Raw genomic sequence first — 20,784 nt, 5'->3', positions numbered from 1 at the left:
TGACAGGTCAGCTGTCTTTTTAGGGTTCCCAATGTGTCTGTTGTCGTCGGTCCACTGTCATTTACATTGATAAAAACCAATTTTTATTTAAGTAATGAATGAGTTTCTTTTGTACGGAAACAGTACCAATGGATTCGTCAAGCAATGTAATCCTCTCAACTGAATGTGACCGAGGAGAAACTACGGAACCTTACACTGAGCTTGGCCCGATATACTCTTGGCAGGATTTGTTATAACTTGTCATATACATTCAGTCGTCAGTTCAGAAATAAATTGTTTTATACTGAATGTTTGTTTTTTTATAGCTCACATAAGTACTTAAAACTGCACATTTTCACGACAAAGACGTCAATTTTGGAACCTAACTGTTATACATACCGACAGCTAGTGCAACGTCTATATTGATGATATTGTTTTTTGTTCTCGAATTAATTTTAGGACCGTAACATATTTCTGCACGAAATAGTTTACGCTATGCGATGTCATGAATTTTGGCAAACAAACCAAATATTTTTTTGTAAAATAAACTTTATCTACACTTTGAAGAAGAGGAAAAGAAACTCGGTTAATCTGAAATAACACATTATCATTTATTACAAAGTTAACCACGGCGTCAGACGTTGTCTAAAAGCAGTCCGACAAATGTAAACGCAACCTAACAACAACCTTGAAATCGTGTAAACACTTTAAAATTACATAATATAATCTAATACCAGTAATCATGAGTGCCATGGGGATAAACGCGCGCGTTCTCAAAACTGCGCATTTGTTAGCAACAGGCCAAGCGAAGCACACATTTCAGAGTAAAAGAACTTTTGCTGTAACAAATAATTTAAACATGAAGTTTGTTCAATTTACGTATCCTTCGAACCCGAATGAGATTCGGGTGGGATATTTAGAAGGGGATAAAGTTGTAGATATTAATAAGGCTGACTCATTGATGCCTTCTACGATGTTAGGAGTGCTAAACTATGAACATTGCAATAGGGTATTTGGGTAAGTTTATTTTTATTTTATTTTACCGGCTTCCGCTGTATACTCGGCATTATTATACGTATGTACTCAGATCAAAGAAATAGACCTATTTCTTTGAGTCATTTAAACGTTTATATGTACCTAGACCTATCCATAAATTAATGGATAAAAATAGTTACTTACATTCTGGTATTAACATAAACACAACAAAACATAAGTAAATATCGCGTTTTTATGTAGTTACTTAAGGGTAATTTAAACTAGATTTTTTAAAATATATTTGTTTATGTTCCTACCAGAATGTAAGTAACTGTTTTTATCCATTAATTTATGGATAGGTCTAGCTACATAAACGTTTAAATGACTTAATGTCCTATTGAAAAAATAAACAATCAAATCTATCCTTTTAATATTTTAACTAATCAATCATTAAATTATTAGAATGCATTACTGTACTCAAATTACTTTATTTTGGTGTAGTGAAGCATATTATGGTAATTTTCCACAAATACACCACTAGGCTGCAAATGTTGAGTATCAGTGACTAGTATTGTTTGCATTAAAAGCATTAGCATGTGGAGTATCTATCATAAACATTAATCTATGTATGATGTCCTCCTAGCCGATAATCGGCGGCAGTTCTCATATAAGGAGATTAGCCAACTGTGCAGGACATATCATAGTGCACAAGCACTCAGACCCAGGTGCACTCACTATTGGGTGCACCGCGATGGGACGGTAATGCGACACGACCGAAGAGGGAGATTAGATTAATCTATGTACCTATACTAATATTATAAACAGGAAAACTTTGTTAGTAATTGATAAAGTCAAAAACTACTGGACCGATTTTAAAAATTCTCTTACACTCTCTGAGAGTAACATAGGCTATATTTTATCCCGGTATGGTTAGTAGTTCTCACAGGATACGGATGAAACCATTGGAAAACGGATAGTGGTTTGATATAAGTTCTTATCGTCTAAAGTCTATAGATAAAAACATTATAAAAAAATATGGTTTTAGGTTTAAAATAGGTTTTTTTTTAACCTTGCTTCGGTTTTTAATACTTTAATAAATTGAGCCCAGAGTGGTGACAGACCGCTGAGATTAAGAGGTCATACTTAATGTGCAATTTTATCCTTTCAATGAATTAAATCCAAAGTGATTTAAAATTATGGCATGTCAAATATTTTTTTTAATTCAATTTTTTGAATCTTGAATCACTTATTTCAGTGCTCCATTTTGTTTTTCTGACTAGAAGACTTTTCTCTTTGACTTTTCTTTTCTGACTAATATTTCTCAAATAAGACAATAAACAATATTACAAAGTAAATTACTTCATACAGATGTATGAAGATGCAACCTTTGTACCTAATAACATCAAAAATATTGTGTAAATAAAACATGATATCAGGAGACTAAAAATAAATATTTATAAGAAGCAGTACCTATCAGAATAAAATAAATATTCCATTGCATAAACAAATTTAACTAAAGTTTTTATCAACTATGGAAAGTTATAACAGGATAATGATAACAAATTATTCTTGATAGAAAAAAGAGATTGTCTTATTTATCATAGTGAAGATTTTTATTCGAAGTCATAAGTTATAAAGTATCTGATGACTTGCTAATAAAATAGAAACATTAACTTATTTACTACTTGCTGCTTCTCATGTTTTCATACATAACGTTCAAAGAGAACAAATTCCCAAGCCCGAATAAATAGTAGCCTAAAATAATATCTTTTCCCTGGCTCCATCATATACAAAATTTCTATCAACGTTTTTGTGGTTTTGAAAGCCTGACTCCACACAATACCATTTACAATTTTAACCACAGATTACTTTCCCATTTATAATTTTTACTAACAACTTCTTCTAGGTTGTTACAAACTTTTAACCAGCGAAAACCTCTCCTTCTACATGTCCCATACTGAAAGTTTAGATAGAATAATAAAATAATTAAACATAATATTTTTCTCCCCAGATTTCCAACGCATAAGCCTCCCTCGGTACCGGTTTCCGAAGTTACTCTCAAGGCACCAATCACAGGAGTTGACAAGATCCTATGTGTAGCTTTAAACTATGCTGACCATTGTAAGGAGCAGAATTTACAAGAACCCAAAATACCAATTATATTCAGCAAGTATGCTAGAACGATTATTGGACCGAATGAGTCTGTGAAAATAAGGACTGATGTTGTTAAGGTGAGATCTTAAATAATTGTTTGAAGCATTTTTTGATGATAAGATTTCACCAAAATTGTTGAACAAAACATATCAATAGGTATGCGTTGGTGCGACTGTACATACTGCTAGCGTATCACTGCGCACAAAGGTTGAAAATTCGCGTACATTTCAGTAATGTTCGCACGCAATTTATAACTAGGTATACACTCAAGCAAATAAACGAGACGAAACATTTTGGAGGAATCTCGGCTCGGCTTCAGAGACAAAAAAAAAACTTAGTGGCATTATGACCAGAAAAAAATAATTAACATAAAATATAACTTTATAATGCCTGAATTAAAAAAATATATATTATGTTTATTTGAAAACATGTAGGTGTGATAACTTTGCATCTTTTTCACGTATTTTCGTTTGACTTGTTAATTTGCAAAAGTACTTAGTAGGTGTATGAATTAGCAATTCTAACTAGATTTAATTTATTTGCTAAGCGTAAATATATTGGCCTCTCTGAATATCAATAGTCAAATGAGTAGATACCTACCTACCTCCCTGAAATTGTTTTGAAGTGTTTTATTTACATATCTGTTTCTATTCTTTCTTACCAATTGAAATCCTTGAAATCGCTATTCTAAACATTCCCTTTTTCAGTTTTTTTTTAAAAAAGTAATTTACACGTTTAACAAAAAACGAGGAAGTAATTTTCCTTTAAGGACGCGTTTGCAAAATTGATAGGCATGAAATCGAACTACTACATTGACACGGCCCACTCACACAAATGTAGGCATTGTTAGCTGCAAGAATATAGTCAAATAAACAAATTTTGAAACTTGGATAATTTATTTTGTTTTTTATGTACTCAAGTACTTATCTGCGTTTAGATAACCATAAAAATTTTACTGGTTTTGTTGGTTATGTATGATGACTATGATGAAACTTTACCTCCGGTCTTGATGGAGTGACCTGAATGTATATCGTCGGTGTCTGCTACTGGAACTCCGCGACGAATAGAGTTAGGTGTACCGAGTTTGGGCTCGTTTTGTTAGCTATGATGAGACCTGACCACCGGACTTGATGCAGTGACCTGAAGGTATATCCTCGGTGTCTGCTGGAACTCCTTTACGAATAGATCTAGGTGTACCGAGTTTGGGCACGTTTTGTTAGCTATGATGAGACCTTACCACCGGACTTGATGAAGTGACCTGAAGGTATACCCTCGGTGTCTGCTACTGGAACTCCGCGACGAATAGATCTAGGTGTACCGAGTTTGGGCTCGTTTTGTTAGCTATGATGAGACCTTACCACCGGACTTGATGGAGTAACCTGAAGGTATACCCTCGGTGTCTGCTACTGGAACTCCGCGACGAATAGATTCAGATGTACCGAGTTTGGACTCGTTTTGTGTGTATGAAGAGACTTTACCACCGGACTTGATGGAGTAACCTGAAGGTATACCCTCGGTGTCTGCTACTGGAACTCCGCGACGAATAGAGTCAGATGTACCGAGTTTGGACTCGTTTTGTGTGTTATGAAGAGACTTTACCACCGGACTTGATGGAGTAACCTGAAGGTATACCCTCGGTGTCTGCTACTGGAACTCCGCGACGAATAGAGTCAGATGTACCGAGTTTGGACTCGTTTTGTGTGTTATGAAGAGACTTTACCACCGGACTTGATGGAGTAACCTGAAGGTATACCCTCGGTGTCTGCTACTGGAACTCCGCGACGAATAGATCTAGGTGTACCGAGTTTGGGCTCGTTTTGTTAGCTATGATGAGACCTTACCACCGGACTTGATGAAGTGACCTGAAGGTATACCCTCGGTGTCTGCTACTGGAACTCCGTGACGAATAGAGTCAGGTGTACCGAGTTTGGACTCGTTTTGTGTGTTATGAAGAGACTTTACCGGCGGACTTATGGAGTAACCTGAAGGTATACCCTCGGTGTCTGCTACTGGAACTCCGCGACGAATAGATCTAGGTATACCGAGTTTGGGCTCGTTTTGTAAGTTATGATGAGAATGAATAAATATATATTTTATTTAATACAAGTGATGGTTTCATGTGAAATAAAAGAAGGTTTGGATTCATTTTAATTTATTCACAAATTTTCAGCCCTAGAATATTTTTTTTTAAGTGCGAGGAATGTACCCTCAGCTTCATATTCCGTGACATTCTTGGGTCAATCAATTCTGGAAGAAGACAATTTTGGTAAAAACTAATTAAATTTATCTCCATTTTTTCCTTCCAAAATTGTTCATCTCTTTGTATGTACTCATATTTGACTTTGCCAGGGCCCGTCAAATAGCAAACACGCAAGTGTCTTGCCTAGTAATGCGTAGCTGTCCTTGTATTTGGTAATACCATTTATGTTTTTGTTTACCGTAAATAAATTATCACTAGGCAACCAAAATCAACTTTTTGAGTTTAATGGCATCGTCTGGCTCCAAACCATATGCCGAAGATGGACATTTTATTTCTATTATTCCAATCTCACACTTTCCGTCGGGGGTTGCTCCAAGAAAGGGAAATTCTCGGTCTATGAACAACCCGCACTTTTCAATGGGCATATTCAAGATCGCTGCAAGTTCGCGGATGGCAGTCGCTTCATTGCTTCTGCCATGTTTTATTGACGGGATATTGCTTAAGTCTTTCTGATACAATATTTGTTTTATTAGTGGTCCACACTCAGTGGTTATGCGACGTTTACAGACTGCTGCGAACCACGACGCTGTCAGCAGTTTCCTTCTAGTTTCTAGCCATAATGTACTGCCACTCTGCAAAACTGTGTCCCTTTCTAAATTTACCTTTTCAGTCTCCGAAAGTTCTAATGCATTTAAAAATTTATTTTTGGCCTCTTCAAATTCTTCCTCGTTCATGTCCACCTTTTGGCAACTTTCACCATAATAGGCATCTTTAGATGCAGATGGCTTTGGATTCTTTTTCTTTTTAATTTTTCTGTTGTGCCTTTTTTGATTTAAATTTTGGCGTAATTTTTCTAGCCGAACAATTTCGGGATTGGCATCTGTGCCAAAAATATATTTGTGTACTGCCGACTGAAGGACACCCGTGTTATAGGACACCACGGCTGCAGCACAACGAGCAAGATAGGACCCCCGCTGGGTAAAGTTCACTCTTTTGCCTCCTATAAATTTTGCAACTCGTGCATTAAAACTTTCCACTGCATTATTTGTTTCATTGTAAACAAAACTACAGGAATGCAGTGAAAGACGTTGGGCCAAATCTTCAACTTTTTGAAAGACCCCGTAAGCTGTCAGTTCTGGCACCATATTATTCACGTTGCGTTTTTTGACGTCATCACTACAAAAATAAGTTGCGCAGTTGGAGTGATCACCAAATATATGATAGGGACCATTTATTATATCATTTTTGATACCTCTTGCCTTTTCTTCGAAAGCAACGTTTTTATTGGACCAATATTTGACGCTACTATCAATGCCCCAACGTATACGCAAATAATTTTCTTTCAGAATCTTTCGGCCCCTTATGTGGAAAGAAGTATTACTACAAATTGCTAGCAGGCCTTTGCAGTAATTTCTTAGTAAATGATTTTTACATTCGATTTTACCCACAGTTATGTTATCATAAGGCCTTGCGTTCCTAATGCTAGCATAAGTGCTTGAATCACCATCTGCTATAAACTGGTGGTAGATAAGTCCATGCATACCAATGGACTTTTTGAAGCCCTCTGTTATTACAACTGCTTCTATAGCGGTAGAAGGACCTTGAAAATTTTTAAAACAAGCATGTTTCCTAGGTAATGCCCCTTTATTTTCTGCTCGTGCACAGATATTGCAGAATTTATTTTGACACCATAATATAATACTTTTTGAGTGCATGCCTACGATTGCACCAACACCGGAGGAAGCACTGTAATTGGTTCCATAAGAGCGCGGACCAACATGCATCACCCGATACAGGTATCATAGCTAACCCATCTGTATTTACACTTCCAATAGCTAAAGCATTGTCTTTCTCCTCTTTACCCGCCTCGATCATGTAGTGCTGCGCAGCCTTTTTCCACCACCGACTTATTATGTCATGCTTAGCTTGGTACAATCGTACTGACATTGGTGGCATATTTATGACACAAAACAGTATTAAGCTGTGTAACCCCAGCACCAATCGTCATTATACCAGCGACAATTTCTTCATTCACGTCCATTTTATTTTCAGTTTTTTTGGATGATTCTAACGTGAATTCAGCACCACACATTTTGCATTTAATTGAAAGGTCGAGTGAAGCCACTCAATAGTTCAATTGTACTCAAATTACAATTAAACATAGACTTATGATTGCTGATTCCTTGTAATTGCTCCATAAAATAAGCCATTTCAATAAGCCTTCTTCCTGAAATCTGATAGGTTACTTTTTCTTCATCCACAGCGGTCTAGAAAAAAATATTTAATTTGTCATTTGTACCAAAGGACGTTAGCAAAACACAATAATAGTACATGTACAAGTCGTAGAAATATGATAACTTACGTAAGATGTCTCCAAGTCATTGTTATTGGAAGCTACAATCTGTTTCTTCTGAATGCACCTCACTTATGTCACTAGAATTGCGACTCACTTCTCGAAGTCTGTGAAAACAAACGAATTAATTTGACAGTTCTCAATTATGATGAGCATTCCATAAACAAATGATTACCGTCTTATATTTTCCAATGCATTTTTCTGGAAAGCACTTGTTTACGAGAGCTTTGCCAAACGTTCGACTTCTCGGCATCTATAACAACAATTGAATATTCATAGTTATTATGTACTCAAACATTTTATTATAAAAAAAAAAAAAATAAAAAACGAGTCCAAACTCGGTACACCTAACTCTATTCGTCGCAGAGTTTCAGTAGCAGACACCGAGGGTATACCTTCAGGTCACTTCATCTAGTCCGGTGGTAAGGTCTCATCATAGCTAACAAAACGAGCCCAAACTCGGTACACCTAGATCTATTCGTCGCGGAGTTCCAGTAGCAGACACCGAGGGTATACCTTCAGGTCACTCCATCAAGTCCGGTGGTAAGGTCTCATCATAGCTAACAAAACGAGCCCAAACTCGGTACACCTAGATCTATTTGTCACGGAGTTCCAGTAGCAGACACCGAGGGTATACCTTCAGGTCACTTCATCAAGTCCGGTGGTAAGGTCTCATCATAGCTAACAAAACGAGCCCAAACTCGGTACACCTAGATCTATTCGTCACGGAGTTCCAGTAGCAGACACCGAGGGTATACCTTCAGGTCACTTCATCAAGTCCGGTGGTAAGGTCTCATCATAGCTAACAAAACGAGCCCAAACTCGGTACACCTAGATCTATTCGTCACGGAGTTCCAGTAGCAGACACCGAGGGTATACCTTCAGGTCACTTCATCAAGTCCGGTGGTAAGGTCTCATCATAGCTAACAAAACGAGCCCAAACTCGGTACACCTAGATCTATTCGTCGCGGAGTTCCAGTAGCAGACACCGAGGGTATACCTTCAGGTCACTTCACCAAGTCCGGTGGTAAGGTCTCATCATAGCTAACAAAACGAGCCCAAACTCGGTACACCTAGATCTATTCGTCGCGGAGTTCCAGTAGCAGACACCGAGGGTATACCTTCAGGTTACTCCATCAAGTCCGGTGGTAAAGTCTCTTCATAACACACAAAACGAGTCCAAACTCGGTACATCTGACTCAATTCGTCGCGGAGTTCCAGTAGCAGACACCGAGGGTATACAGGTCACTTCATCAAGTCCGGTGGTAAGGTCTCATCATAGCTAACAAAACGAGCCCAAACTCGGTACACCTAGATCTATTCGTCGCGGAGTTCCAGTAGCAGACACCGAGGGTATACCTTCAGGTCACTTCACCAAGTCCGGTGGTAAGGTCTCATCATAGCTAACAAAACGAGCCCAAACTCGGTACACCTAGATCTATTCGTCGCGGAGTTCCAGTAGCAGACACCGAGGGTATACCTTCAGGTTACTCCATCAAGTCCGGTGGTAAAGTCTTCATAACACACAAAACGAGTCCAAACTCGGTACATCTGACTCAATTCGTCGCGGAGTTCCAGTAGCAGACACCGAGGATATACCTTCAGGTCACTCCACGTTAGCAGTCACCAAAGTACTTCATGATCACGTGCGATGAAACGTTATTTTTTAGTGAAATATTTACAATATTGCATAATATTTTGGTGTAATGATAAAAATCAATAATCTTACCTTAGAAGGATCAAATTTGGTTAGTCGAATATTTTGTATTTATACAGCGATCTTTTTCAACACGAGCAGCTGGAAACGAGCGATACAGTGTCCTCTCACGACGGCGGCCGAGCGCAGACTGACTCAGAATGAGGCTTTCGCACAATCGTGGGTCGGAAGGAATACAAATAAAATAACCCCTATTTCAAGCTGTTAAGACTCATCGTTAGTAGCAAAATATGTGAAAAAAATTGGTTTTGTTTTTATTTTTTCTAACCTTATTCATAGCACAATACTGTATTTTTTTTCCTCACATTTAATCTTGACTATGTTTGCCTATTTACAAAAAATAAATCAATATTAAATTACTTTATTCTTAGTAGAAAATTGTACCTAAACTTGACCCGGAATCATGAATTTTGTAGAAAGGGGTTACGAAATAACTTTTTTATGATATCAAAAATTTATTTTTCAAAAACCTTCTCGCGTTTATAGTTGAAGACCCAAGCTATAACTAGGAGTTATTTGTCATATTTGATTTGGCTTGGTTTAGTCGCAAAATGTACCGAAAAACAGCTTAATTTTGCTCAAACTGCAAACGCGTCCTTAATGCAAAAAGTTTTCCAATTCGACACGACTTCGGCCGATACATATTATCATCAGATACACAATTCCAAATAAAAATCCGATAGTTCTTTAACGGCAGTATTCAATAAACGGCTCGTGTATCTGTTGAATTACTTACCTCATAGAAAATAGGAATTTGAAATTACTTAGGTACCCATTAGTACACTAATATCAAAATTCTATCAAAACATCCAATGCTGATTTCAATAACATAGGTGAAATAAAATCTTTACGAAAATATTTTTTAAGAAATCCTTCAATATGTTTCAGAAACCAGACTGGGAAGTGGAACTGGCAGTCGTCATCGGCAAGACTGGTACTAACATAAAGGCGGAAGAGGCTAAAGACTATATCTTCGGTTATACCATTGCTCAAGACATCACTGCCAGAGACTGGCAGAAGGAGAAAAATGGTGGACAGTTCTTACTTGGGAAGGTATGTCGTAAGGGCATAATATTATTAACTTCATTTTTATAATAATTAGGTATTGCTCGCGGTGTACCGACGTCCTGGGAGAACCGATTACCACAACCGGGTAAATGTGATTCATGTTTCTTCCCAGACTATCGGGACATCTGTGTACCAAATGTCATCTAAATCGGTTCAGTACCTATATTGGGCATAAATTCGTGATAGACAAAATTACTTCTTTCGCATTTATACTATTAGTAAGACTACCTCTCTTCTTGACTGCCTCGTTGGTCTAGTGGTCGCTAGCGCCGGGTCGGGCCGAAATCGCTTTGTGGGTTTTCTTAAACTTTCACAATGCAGCTCGTATTCTGGAAGTTGGTGATTGAATCACCCGTGCATCGGAGGGCATGTAAATGTCGGTCCTGAGCCTGATCTCTCTCCGGTCGTGTCGGATTGCCGTCCCATCGGGCTATGAGAGTGAAGGAATAGTGAGTGCACCTGAGTCTGCGCAAATGCTCGTGCACTATAATATGTCCTGCGCAGCTGGCTGATCTCCGTAAATGAGAACAACCGCCGTGGCCGAAATCGGCCGTGGACGCCATTATTATTATTAGTAAGGATTTGTACAAACGACGTTCCCAAAAACGTACTGCTCAATGGATCTCCAAGATCTAAATACTTATTTACAAAACTGATAAAACTTGACTGCTGAAAGGGAAAATGATTCTTTTATGTTTCTGTTGGTAACAAAGATAAGATAATAAACAATAATAGATAGTGAACAATTTTAATTCAGAAGACTTAAAGATGACATAATCATTGCACTAAGAATACCTATTACCCAATTTTTCTTTGAATAATAACCTGAAATCTGACTCATTTTACTGAAATTGCACATACTGGTCTATTCCGCTCTTCAGAAAACATCATTTTCCTACTATCTTCCACTTAACTTTATTTACCATTTCTTTTACAGTCGCAAGACACATTCTGCCCCCTGGGTCCGTACATACTATCGGCTGATGAGGTCCCAGACGCACACAATTTGTCCATTTGCTGCACTTTGAACGGTGTGGTGAAGCAAAGCAGCAATACCTGCCAATTGATACATACCATACCTAAGATTATTGAGAGGATTACTACGTGAGTATTTTATTTTTTACTATAGTTACTTTTTACCCCCGTTTCTTTCGGCCCTTTGCTCTGATAGGAAATTGTTGTACAGAGATAAAAATGAATTTTGTTTGTGGATTCAACATTACCCTAAAATCTTGATAGGTTATAAAAGTAAAACAATCAAAAAAATTGAACCGTTGTAATATAAATAATTTCTTTTATAGAAAACTAGCTGTTTTCCGCCATTTGATCCCGCATATCTATGCCACTACTTCGAAATTTAAATCGGTTCTCTGTAGTTTTGGCGTGAAGGCAAAATAGACAGAAATAGTTACTTTCGCATTTATGTTGGTTATTTTAACGCAGCCTAAAGCGTGAACGCGACTTATTTTTTAAATTCTTTATGTCGTGTCAATATAGGCATTCTTGTCGGTAATTCTTTAACAAATATAATTACTTTTTCATCATAGCCCTCCGCTTTTAACTTTCCTATTAATATGTCAATATTAAAACAATACTTATCATTCATTTTTACAACGATTATTTCTTCTACTTCCAGTGTTATGACTCTATACCCGGGTGACATAATATTGACCGGCACACCCGGAGGAGTGGGGGTACACCGCAACCCCCCCGAGTTCCTCAAGCCGGGGGACAAACTCGTCAGTGAGATCGAAAGGCTGGGCACTTTAGAAGTCAAAGTTGAACAGTTTTAGACAAAACTTTGGTGTAAGACTAGTTGTTTCACTTGTGTCCTGTGGAAACTACTAACAGTACTGAGATAAATAGGCGTGACGACAAAAAAAAAAGATTTTCTAATTAGTCCGCATTTTAGATGTGCAAAAAATAATCGACACGTATTTTTCCTTTTAACAAAGCATTAATTATTCACTAAAATATAAGGCTACAAAGATTGAGAGTGGGGTATCGTGACGTCATGTTTGTGTACAATTTGTACTTAAAAGTGACGTAACACGAAATTCAATCGTTTTTATCTCCGTTGTTATTTGTTTGTGAGAGAAAAGAAAGAATACGTGTACATTATTTTAGATTTATCCAAAAGACGGACTAATTACTTTTTTTCATTCGCCATGCCTATTATATTACATGTGTTGTTCATATATTTACACACACAAGTATATTTCACCCGCTTTCGTGAAATAGGTTTTTTAACTGTGGAACAAACTCAAAATTAGACCAGACAATAAAGATTAGACAGACCAATGTTTTGGAAGTTAACATATGATATACCTTATTTAAGTGTACTTAATGTAATATGACGTTTTGTAATAATTCTGAATTTGTAAATGTAAAATACTGAAGGCATTTTGTACCAACTGGCTTTTTTCACAGTAATTGTGATATGTATGTCGAACTGTTTTATATCAATTTATATGTAAGGTTTACATGCGATTTCTCTGAATATTGTTATTTTGCTAAGGACCGATTTTTCAATCGTCACTTCGTCACACTTTTATCTGACGATTTAAAAAACGGCTCTCAATGTACTTTTTTATATATTCATCCATTATATCTTGCAATGTTATATACTTGATACTTTATATACTGAATATATTTTTAATATTGTTGAAAAGATTTTTATTTTCAGACTATTCTAAAACTATTTCACACGTACAGTACATACACGATACACGCAAAACTTACAAATTATTCGCCTTATACTTTTTTCCGAATTTTCCAGGTTTATCTTGAATGATACTTACGTGAAAATCAAGAAACGGATTTCTGAAAGTTATTTCGGGCGTACAAACCCATCCTGGGCCGACCTTATACGATCAAGATATTGTCTAAATAGGTTTTCTTTAAATATTTTAAAAACTCCTTGCAACTAACAAGTTTTTCAACAAAGATTTTTTACCACAATAATCACAATGACATGAAAGCTGTCAGTGAATGATGACTTTTCAGGAAAAACACGAGTATTATCCTGTAAATAATATTTGCAACCTTGTGCATTGAATAAGATTGATTTGCCGTTCCACCTATTTACTCCTCTTATTCTAGCAGCTAAAAGGTATGTAAAACTGTTTTGAAGGAACTTTCTATAATATCCACTGCATATAAGTTTAAACCCGTCTAAAAAAATATACCAGATCTATTTGGCTCCGCCTTGGATTACAATACTAAGGCCCGGTTTCACTCTTTAGCGATAGTGTCGACTGTCTGCAAAATAAAGGCTGCTTAAAATTTCTGCCAGATATTGCTAACCGAAACCTGAGAATTGAGGGTTACAATACCAAGGCCCGGTTTCACTGGTAACCGATAAAGTAAGTGTCGTCTATCTGCAAAATAAAGGCTGTTTAAAATTTCTGCCAGATGTTGCTATTTGTATTTGAAACCTGTGAATTAAGGGTGCGTCTATACGGTGCATGTAGCTGGAGCAAGTTAACATGCGCAAGTAACAAGTGACAAGAGCGCGCGGGTGGGTATTTTGCTTTGGCACATACGAGAGTGCTGGACCCACACGTTTTTAAAATGCATATAACCTGCGCATGTGCCTCAACAGGCGCAAGCTACTTGCACCGTGAAGATGCACTGGTTCTGCTTCGATACTCTTGGAGTTGGAGATGAAATGGTGGACGGTAGACAATATCAAAAAATCCTAATGACAGTCTAGGAGAGAGATGAGAACTAAACCTAATAAATATGTCTGGTTTCTCATTATGCTAAATATTTTCAGTAATCTACACTAACATGAAATTCCTACAATTCATACCTAACGATTCTACTACTGGTCAGATCCGAGTCGGTTATTTAAAAGGCGACAATGTCGTGGATATCTGTTGTCAAGATTGTTCTATGCCCACGACTATGATAGAGATATTGGAGGCAGAAATAGTGGATAGAATTCAAACGTGAGTAATAGCCAATTCATAACTTAGCATGGGGCTAACCGACCGTGTGTAAAAAGGTGTCCCACTTATATTATATTACATATAATTATCTACCTAGCCTTTTCTCAGTTATATAAGGGTCAGTTTCCAGTCTAGTCTAGACAGAATGCAGATGAATGTGTGGACCAGTGTTTAAGGTACATGAAGAGACTGCCTACCTGGCCTTTTCAACCCAGTTATGGTTATATTTATTCCCCTTGGTAAGACTGGTTATCAGACTTTCTGGCGTCTGATAACCCACAACGTCTGCCAAACATGATCACCACAATATATGAAACTAGCTTCCGCCCTCGGCTTCGCCCGCGTAGAGTTCGGTTATATCGCGTTTCCAAGAGAATTCTTTAAAAGTCCGGGATAAAAACTATCCTACGTTCTTTCTCAATGTCAACTCTATCTCTGTACCAAATTTTATTAAAATCAGTTCAGTGGTTTAGACGTGAAGGCGTAATAGACAGACAGAATTACTTTCGCATTAATAATATTAGTAGGGATAACCTTACAAAGCCATGGCTAGCCAGCTATGACTGGTTAGATATGGGTAGGTACCTACCGGTTCGTAGTAATTTTTACATAACTTATTTTTACCTTTAAATATTTCTAGATTACACTGCAACGATACTTCAGAAGGAGTTCCCCTATCTTCAGTCAAATTGGTAGCACCAATTGACAATATGGACAAAATATTAGGGGTTGCCCTAAACTATTCGGATCATTGTAAGGAAATAAACGTGGATCACCCACCCATACCAATGATATTTAGCAAGTTTTCCAGCACTATAATTGGGCCTAACGATCCTTTGAGGATAAGAACTGAAGTTTGCAAGGTAAGTTCTATGTATTAAGTTTTTTACAGGATCTAACCCAATTCATATGTAAGCCTTTTTATTATCTAGGGCACAGGCCTCTTCTCATACAGAGAAGGAATGAGTGTTAATCACCACACTTATTCAAGGTAGATTGAAGATTTCAGACTTAAGTCCAGGTTTCCTCAAGACTTTTCCTTCACCTTTAATCAGTCATAGGTGTTCAAGATACCTGTACTTAACGAAAGAACGTATTAATTAGAATAAAGAGGCATATACATACATACATACATAGAGGTACTTATCATTCGGACTTAGTTCTAGACTTAGTTACTTGAACCACAAGGCCACCACGACTTGTCATTCTAACTAAGATACTTTTTAAATGATGATCTTCTTTATTTAAACAAATAGAATTACCACCATCCTCTTCTAAATTCAAAGTTTAACGACCTATCCTACTCATGTCTACCTCCACATAAAGATGGGGTCAAAAATTCGTAGTGAATCACAGAGGTCTGTTCTGACCTCAGAGTCTCGCAAATTGGGGTCAATTATCGAAGTAAATTGACGCTGTAATTCATAGTGTGTAGGTGTAGCGTATGATGAAATAATGTCACTAGTGTTTAGTACGTCTTCCGTTTATTAAAGACGTTTTGGTACTGGCTGGTTTTTTGAATTTGTACCGGTCTAGCACTGTTGCTAACTCTTTGTTGGAGCCGTCTTTTCGGCATTTTTACTCTATGGTTCATTAATTGTTATATAACACAGCAGTATATAGAGCATGTGCTATACGGAGGTAGTACCTAACTAGGCCAAATGCATTTGTGCTAAAGTCTTTAGCACAAATGCATTTGGCCTGTGGGTATCTTGTGCTCAAAAATTAACACATATATTTATAGATTAGCATGGCCTTCATCGATAAATGGGGCTATCTAATTCATATTCAGGTTGTTTATTGCATTACATAATGTACATTAGGTGGAAAATATAAGATGGACACAATTATGGACCCTAATGGACACAGCCATACTAAAAGTTTTTCCTGATCATGTTCTTGAGTTTAGCTCGCTCTTAAAAACAAACCTTCAACTTTATAATATGAGTATAGATTAACACCAAGAATTTTCCAGAAAGTAGACTGGGAAGTAGAACTGGCAGTCGTAATAGGCAAAGTAGCCAGTTCCGTGACAGCCGCCGATGCCGACAAATATATCTTCGGCTACACTATCGCGCAGGACATCTCCGATAGAGAATGGCAGAAAGAGAAGAATGGAGCACAGTTCTTACTTGGCAAGGTTTGTTTTAAATCGCGTATTAAATCAAAATATAATGTGACTTGGGTGTTTTTACTAATAGAGACTTTTCTTGGAGATGGGATATCTTCAAATAGTGCCTCCCGCAGTGGATGCAGAGCGAAAGGTGTTCCCCCGTACCTCCTGAAGCCCTTTGTGTACCAATGCCGCGGTAACTTTTTCGAAAAAGTCTTGAGAGACTTCGGCATTATAATTTTGTTTTAATTATGATATTTTACTATCTTTCTTGTGTACGCATTTATACAGTGAAACTCATAGTCTTTATAATCATCGGCAAGTATATTGAGCCCTGACCTTCACCTGCGCAGAAGTGGTTTATTGCCTTAAATGTACAGTGCGCAAAGCGATCCTCACTCTTCCGCCGAGAGCTCATTATCCGTGCCGTTAACTATACGAAGCTAATTCAAAATGTTTGCTCCCAACAGTCTCAAGACACCTTCTGCCCCATTGGACCTTACATAGTAACAAAAGACGAGATTGAAGACCCATATAATCTGAACCTTACTTGCAGTATCAATGGAGTTGAGAAACAGAACAGTAATACCAGCAACATCATACACAAAATACCAGCTATTATTGAGAGGATAAGCAGGTATGTGTCTGCTTAATATCACTTTCTTACTAGTAGTTTTCCACTCGGTTTTTTCGAAAGCTGGCTATTTAACGCATCGCTCATGACGCTCATGAAGCAGTAGTGTTTAATTCATCCTTTGACTACAATTAAGTTTTCGGACTTCGGACATACAGAACTACTCCATGAAAACTTTAGCTTATGTGACCATTAAATTCTTACAAGTTGTAATGAGGAACTTTAACAGGAATTTAAAACTGAAAGTACCATCCACCCTCCTGCTCTTATTCCAATTTTATTTGGGGTTGGCGCAGCATGTGTTCCTCTTCCATACCCTTCTATCAGCCATCATCTCACAACTGACATTATTTCCAGCACTGTCGACTTTCACAATCCATCCACCGTTTCTTCTGTCGTCCCCTTCCTCTATATCCATCCATGTTCATGCTCAAAACCTACCTCTTACTAACATGATGGAAACTGAAGCAAAATTTGCATTAAAATACCAGGCGGAAAGATCAATGTCTCTTGTCAATTAATCGTGGAATTAGTAATGTAGGTGCATTTAGCACAGGGTCAATTGATACAACTGACGTTTGTTTGTACAAGTTACCTGTGTCTGGTTCCCGCTGGTTCTCACGGAATTCCACTCAATTGAAGAGTTCTAGAGTTCCTATGCTCAAAGCCCAATTTATGCTTAAACGTTACAATAGATGTTTTCTCTGAATCTTTATTTCGTCTATTTCCAATCAAAATCTTTTCCCGTAAAATACGAGCAGCAGGTTTAAACACCTAACAAGCCCTAGTGTCAAAGTTTTCTTTCATCCATCTACGTAATTACCTTCTCTTCGTAACAACCACTGCTTTATTTCTGTATTGTCAATCATACAAACATTTTCATCATATTCGAATACTTTTGTCCATTGCAATCTAGTTCTTATATCCTCAGAAATAAGGTTCAATTCTCTTCCAGTGTCATGACGCTGCTCCCAGGAGATTTGATCTTAACGGGCACTCCTGGTGGAACTGGGGGCATACGATCACCGCCCGAGTTTCTGCAACCTGGTGACGTCATACGTAACGAGATACAGAACATTGGCTTCTTCGAAACTAAGGTTGAGAAGTTTTGATGTTGCAATAAATGTATGGAATGATGATGGCAATTTTCTTTAGATACTTATATACCTACTCATTTTTTCTCAAAGTCAAACTTTTATATACCTACTTATAATTCGCCAAACTTGTTGTCGTCATAGAACAATACCGCTCAGAAACGATTTTAGGTATCAGCTAAGGCATGGGAGGAGTATGGACCACATGCGTGAACTTCTGATCGGAATTTAGGTGCAAACCGCCGTTATGTTTCGCGAGAATTATACGAGGCCTTCAAGCACAAAAATCCTGAAGATTCCAATTCTGGAATTAAATTAAAAAAAACTCGTAAGGAAGAAATATTGTTTGCTGTACAAAAACTTTTAAAAGCTGAGAATGCAGTTCCATTGAAGACCGCCGTATCATTAATTAAAGTTTTAAGTGTACGTCATAAACCTAATCAACCGCTCTCGTGCTTTTGTATCTCCGAACCGTTTTCAATGCTCACGCACGCCTGATGAGTAACTTCATTATTTAGTTCGAATTCAACATCTACTTTAACGGAATTCTTCAAAGGTTTATCTTAATTTTCTAATAAGCTTTACCTATGTGTTACCTTACCAATGTACCTAAATATTTGCATTTGTGCCCATATGCAATATTTGGTCCAAAAACAAAACAGACTTACGTAACCCGGAGATTTGCGACTACAACTACCAATTTTAAATTGGACAGGTTGACCTGCAAGCATATCAGGACGCTGATTGGTGAATGGGCCGCGCAATTGAGCCAATCGCCGTCTTCCGTTCCCTCACAGGAAGGACCATTTGCGCTCGCGCCGTTCCTTTCATAGACTATTAAATTTAATGTCAGCCAAGGGGAGTTTTATTGAGTTAAGTGGTCTATACGGGTTGTTATGCCAGTATAAGCTGAGCCGCCGTTCCCCAACGATTATTACTGAATAATAGATCAAGCTTAAGTGGTATTATATGTTTTGACGCCCGCAGATTCTAAGCGCGTCTATTCGCGACGGATATTCATCGTTATGGATATTATTTCGAGCAATTTTGTTGTTGAGGGTTATTTTATCGTTATTGGTTCTAGTGTATGCAATTTGTTGATCGTTGAAAGATGGATCCCTGTCATATGGGTGCGTTGTGGTGTAATTTGTTCCTACTGTGTCACTTGTATTTTGTTGCAATTTTCAATTGTGTCCATGTCTATATTAAACTGATGGGATCCTCTTGTATCGTTAACACGTTGTTGATTGAATCTAACGTTTGCAATTGACGATTATTCAATTATTCAATCTGAGACCGTTGGTGCAGTGATTGGCACTTAGTTGTCCAATAAGTGGAAAATGGATCCGTTACATTTATACAGTTTGTCACGTACTGTGTTCGTTACGACTTCTTTTGCTGGAAATAACACTTCGACAAGCTTTATTTTTCATACATTTCGCCTTGGTCCAAGTATCATTAATTTTCAATTCTGTCTGCCTTTCTTTCTTCTTCTTCCCTTTCATGGCACTTCGTCGAATCCCTGTGGATATCATGTTTATTTTCTGCCTCGTCTAAACCAGCTTGCAATTTAGTTATTTTATTAGTCTCTACTCTATCAAAGTCACAGTAGTCAAATACGATATCCTTGTTATATGGGACTTTGAATTCATGGGTGGTTATTCAATTTGCTTTAGTTACTGCATTGGTAAATGCACTACTAGCAGGACCTACCACACGGTTCTGAAGTACCAAATCCTTATTAGCTGTTCCCTGCGGTTTCACACATATTCCTTGAGAACCACTTCTTCAAAGTAGGTAAAAAGTATTTATATATACCTATGTGTAATAAGAAGTAGCCATTAAATTCAAGCATTTCAGCTAACATTAGTTGGAATGTCTATATCTGATAATGGAAACCCTGAGAAATCAAGGCCAAATTGTAGTTATGCATAGGGTGAAAACTGAACACTTAGGTGTATGTGTGAAAACGTTATAGAACGGGGGAGCTTTAGAGCTGACCTGATAGAGATGAGAGAGAGTCATTGAAAAGCTAAAAAAAACTTGTGTCAAAATAAACATAGCTGCATCCACTAGATACCGACTTCTAGACCGATGCAACCATTTTAGTCTGTTTTATTTTTTGTTTAAAGCACAACACACAGACAGAGTTACGTTTCTCAGATTTTTATAGATTGGGAAAATAACTGCGTTTTTTATTCTGTTACATACCTCTATAAGTACATCCTGTATGGATGGTAATCTTGTGGAGTGTTATGTACATATATCGTCACTCGCGGAATGGGGTGCCGAGAGGGAATGGCATGCCGTCACCTCTGCGAAGCGCTCATGCTAGCGAAGGAGACAGAGTGGGGTAAGTGAGAATTCACTCTACTCACCCCATCCGCTGTGGTAGTGGAAGTGAGGGACGCTGGGCGGCGAGTTTCTGGTGGCTCACTGTCCTTCAGTTTAAAGACGACCGGCTACACTTTTTCCGCGCAGTCCTTAGAGACTGTCAGCAAATCCAGTGGGACTCGCTGGGGCAAAGGCTGACGGATCTGCGGG

At 37.7% G+C, this 20,784-nt stretch overlaps 2 protein-coding genes across 2 annotated transcripts; both read left to right on the top strand.

Annotated features, from left to right (window-relative positions):
• Positions 1 to 480: 480 nt before the first annotated feature.
• Positions 481 to 13,117, top strand: LOC110374286 (fumarylacetoacetate hydrolase domain-containing protein 2). The gene is made up of 5 exons (XM_064040068.1): positions 481 to 996; positions 2,966 to 3,185; positions 10,267 to 10,431; positions 11,384 to 11,550; positions 12,083 to 13,117. The coding sequence occupies exons 1-5, from the start codon at positions 722 to 724 to the stop codon at positions 12,237 to 12,239; spliced, it is 984 nt and encodes a 327-aa protein (XP_063896138.1). The 5' UTR covers positions 481 to 721; the 3' UTR covers positions 12,240 to 13,117.
• Positions 13,118 to 14,210: 1,093 nt separating this feature from the next.
• On the top strand, positions 14,211 to 18,271 carry LOC126056444 (fumarylacetoacetate hydrolase domain-containing protein 2-like). The gene is made up of 5 exons (XM_064040248.1): positions 14,211 to 14,399; positions 15,040 to 15,262; positions 16,375 to 16,539; positions 16,983 to 17,149; positions 18,102 to 18,271. The coding sequence occupies exons 1-5, from the start codon at positions 14,239 to 14,241 to the stop codon at positions 18,256 to 18,258; spliced, it is 873 nt and encodes a 290-aa protein (XP_063896318.1). The 5' UTR covers positions 14,211 to 14,238; the 3' UTR covers positions 18,259 to 18,271.
• Positions 18,272 to 20,784: the final 2,513 nt, after the last annotated feature.

This window comes from Helicoverpa armigera, chromosome 21, assembly GCF_030705265.1.
Source record: "Helicoverpa armigera isolate CAAS_96S chromosome 21, ASM3070526v1, whole genome shotgun sequence".
NCBI lineage: Eukaryota > Metazoa > Arthropoda > Insecta > Lepidoptera > Noctuidae > Helicoverpa > Helicoverpa armigera.
The sequence above is the reverse complement of the archived record's forward strand: the minus strand, read 5'-3'. Positions and strand labels throughout refer to the sequence as shown.

Coding starts and splice junctions, on each gene's coding strand:
- LOC126056444 (XM_064040248.1), top strand. CDS start 14,239: ATGAAATTCCTACAATTCATACCTAACGATTCTACTACTGGTCAGATC. Junction 14,400..15,039: donor ATAGTGGATAGAATTCAAAC/GTGAGTAATAGC, acceptor AAATATTTCTAG/ATTACACTGCAACGATACTT. Junction 15,263..16,374: donor TAAGAACTGAAGTTTGCAAG/GTAAGTTCTATG, acceptor AGAATTTTCCAG/AAAGTAGACTGGGAAGTAGA.
- LOC110374286 (XM_064040068.1), top strand. CDS start 722: ATGAGTGCCATGGGGATAAACGCGCGCGTTCTCAAAACTGCGCATTTG. Junction 997..2,965: donor CATTGCAATAGGGTATTTGG/GTAAGTTTATTT, acceptor TTTTCTCCCCAG/ATTTCCAACGCATAAGCCTC. Junction 3,186..10,266: donor TAAGGACTGATGTTGTTAAG/GTGAGATCTTAA, acceptor AATATGTTTCAG/AAACCAGACTGGGAAGTGGA.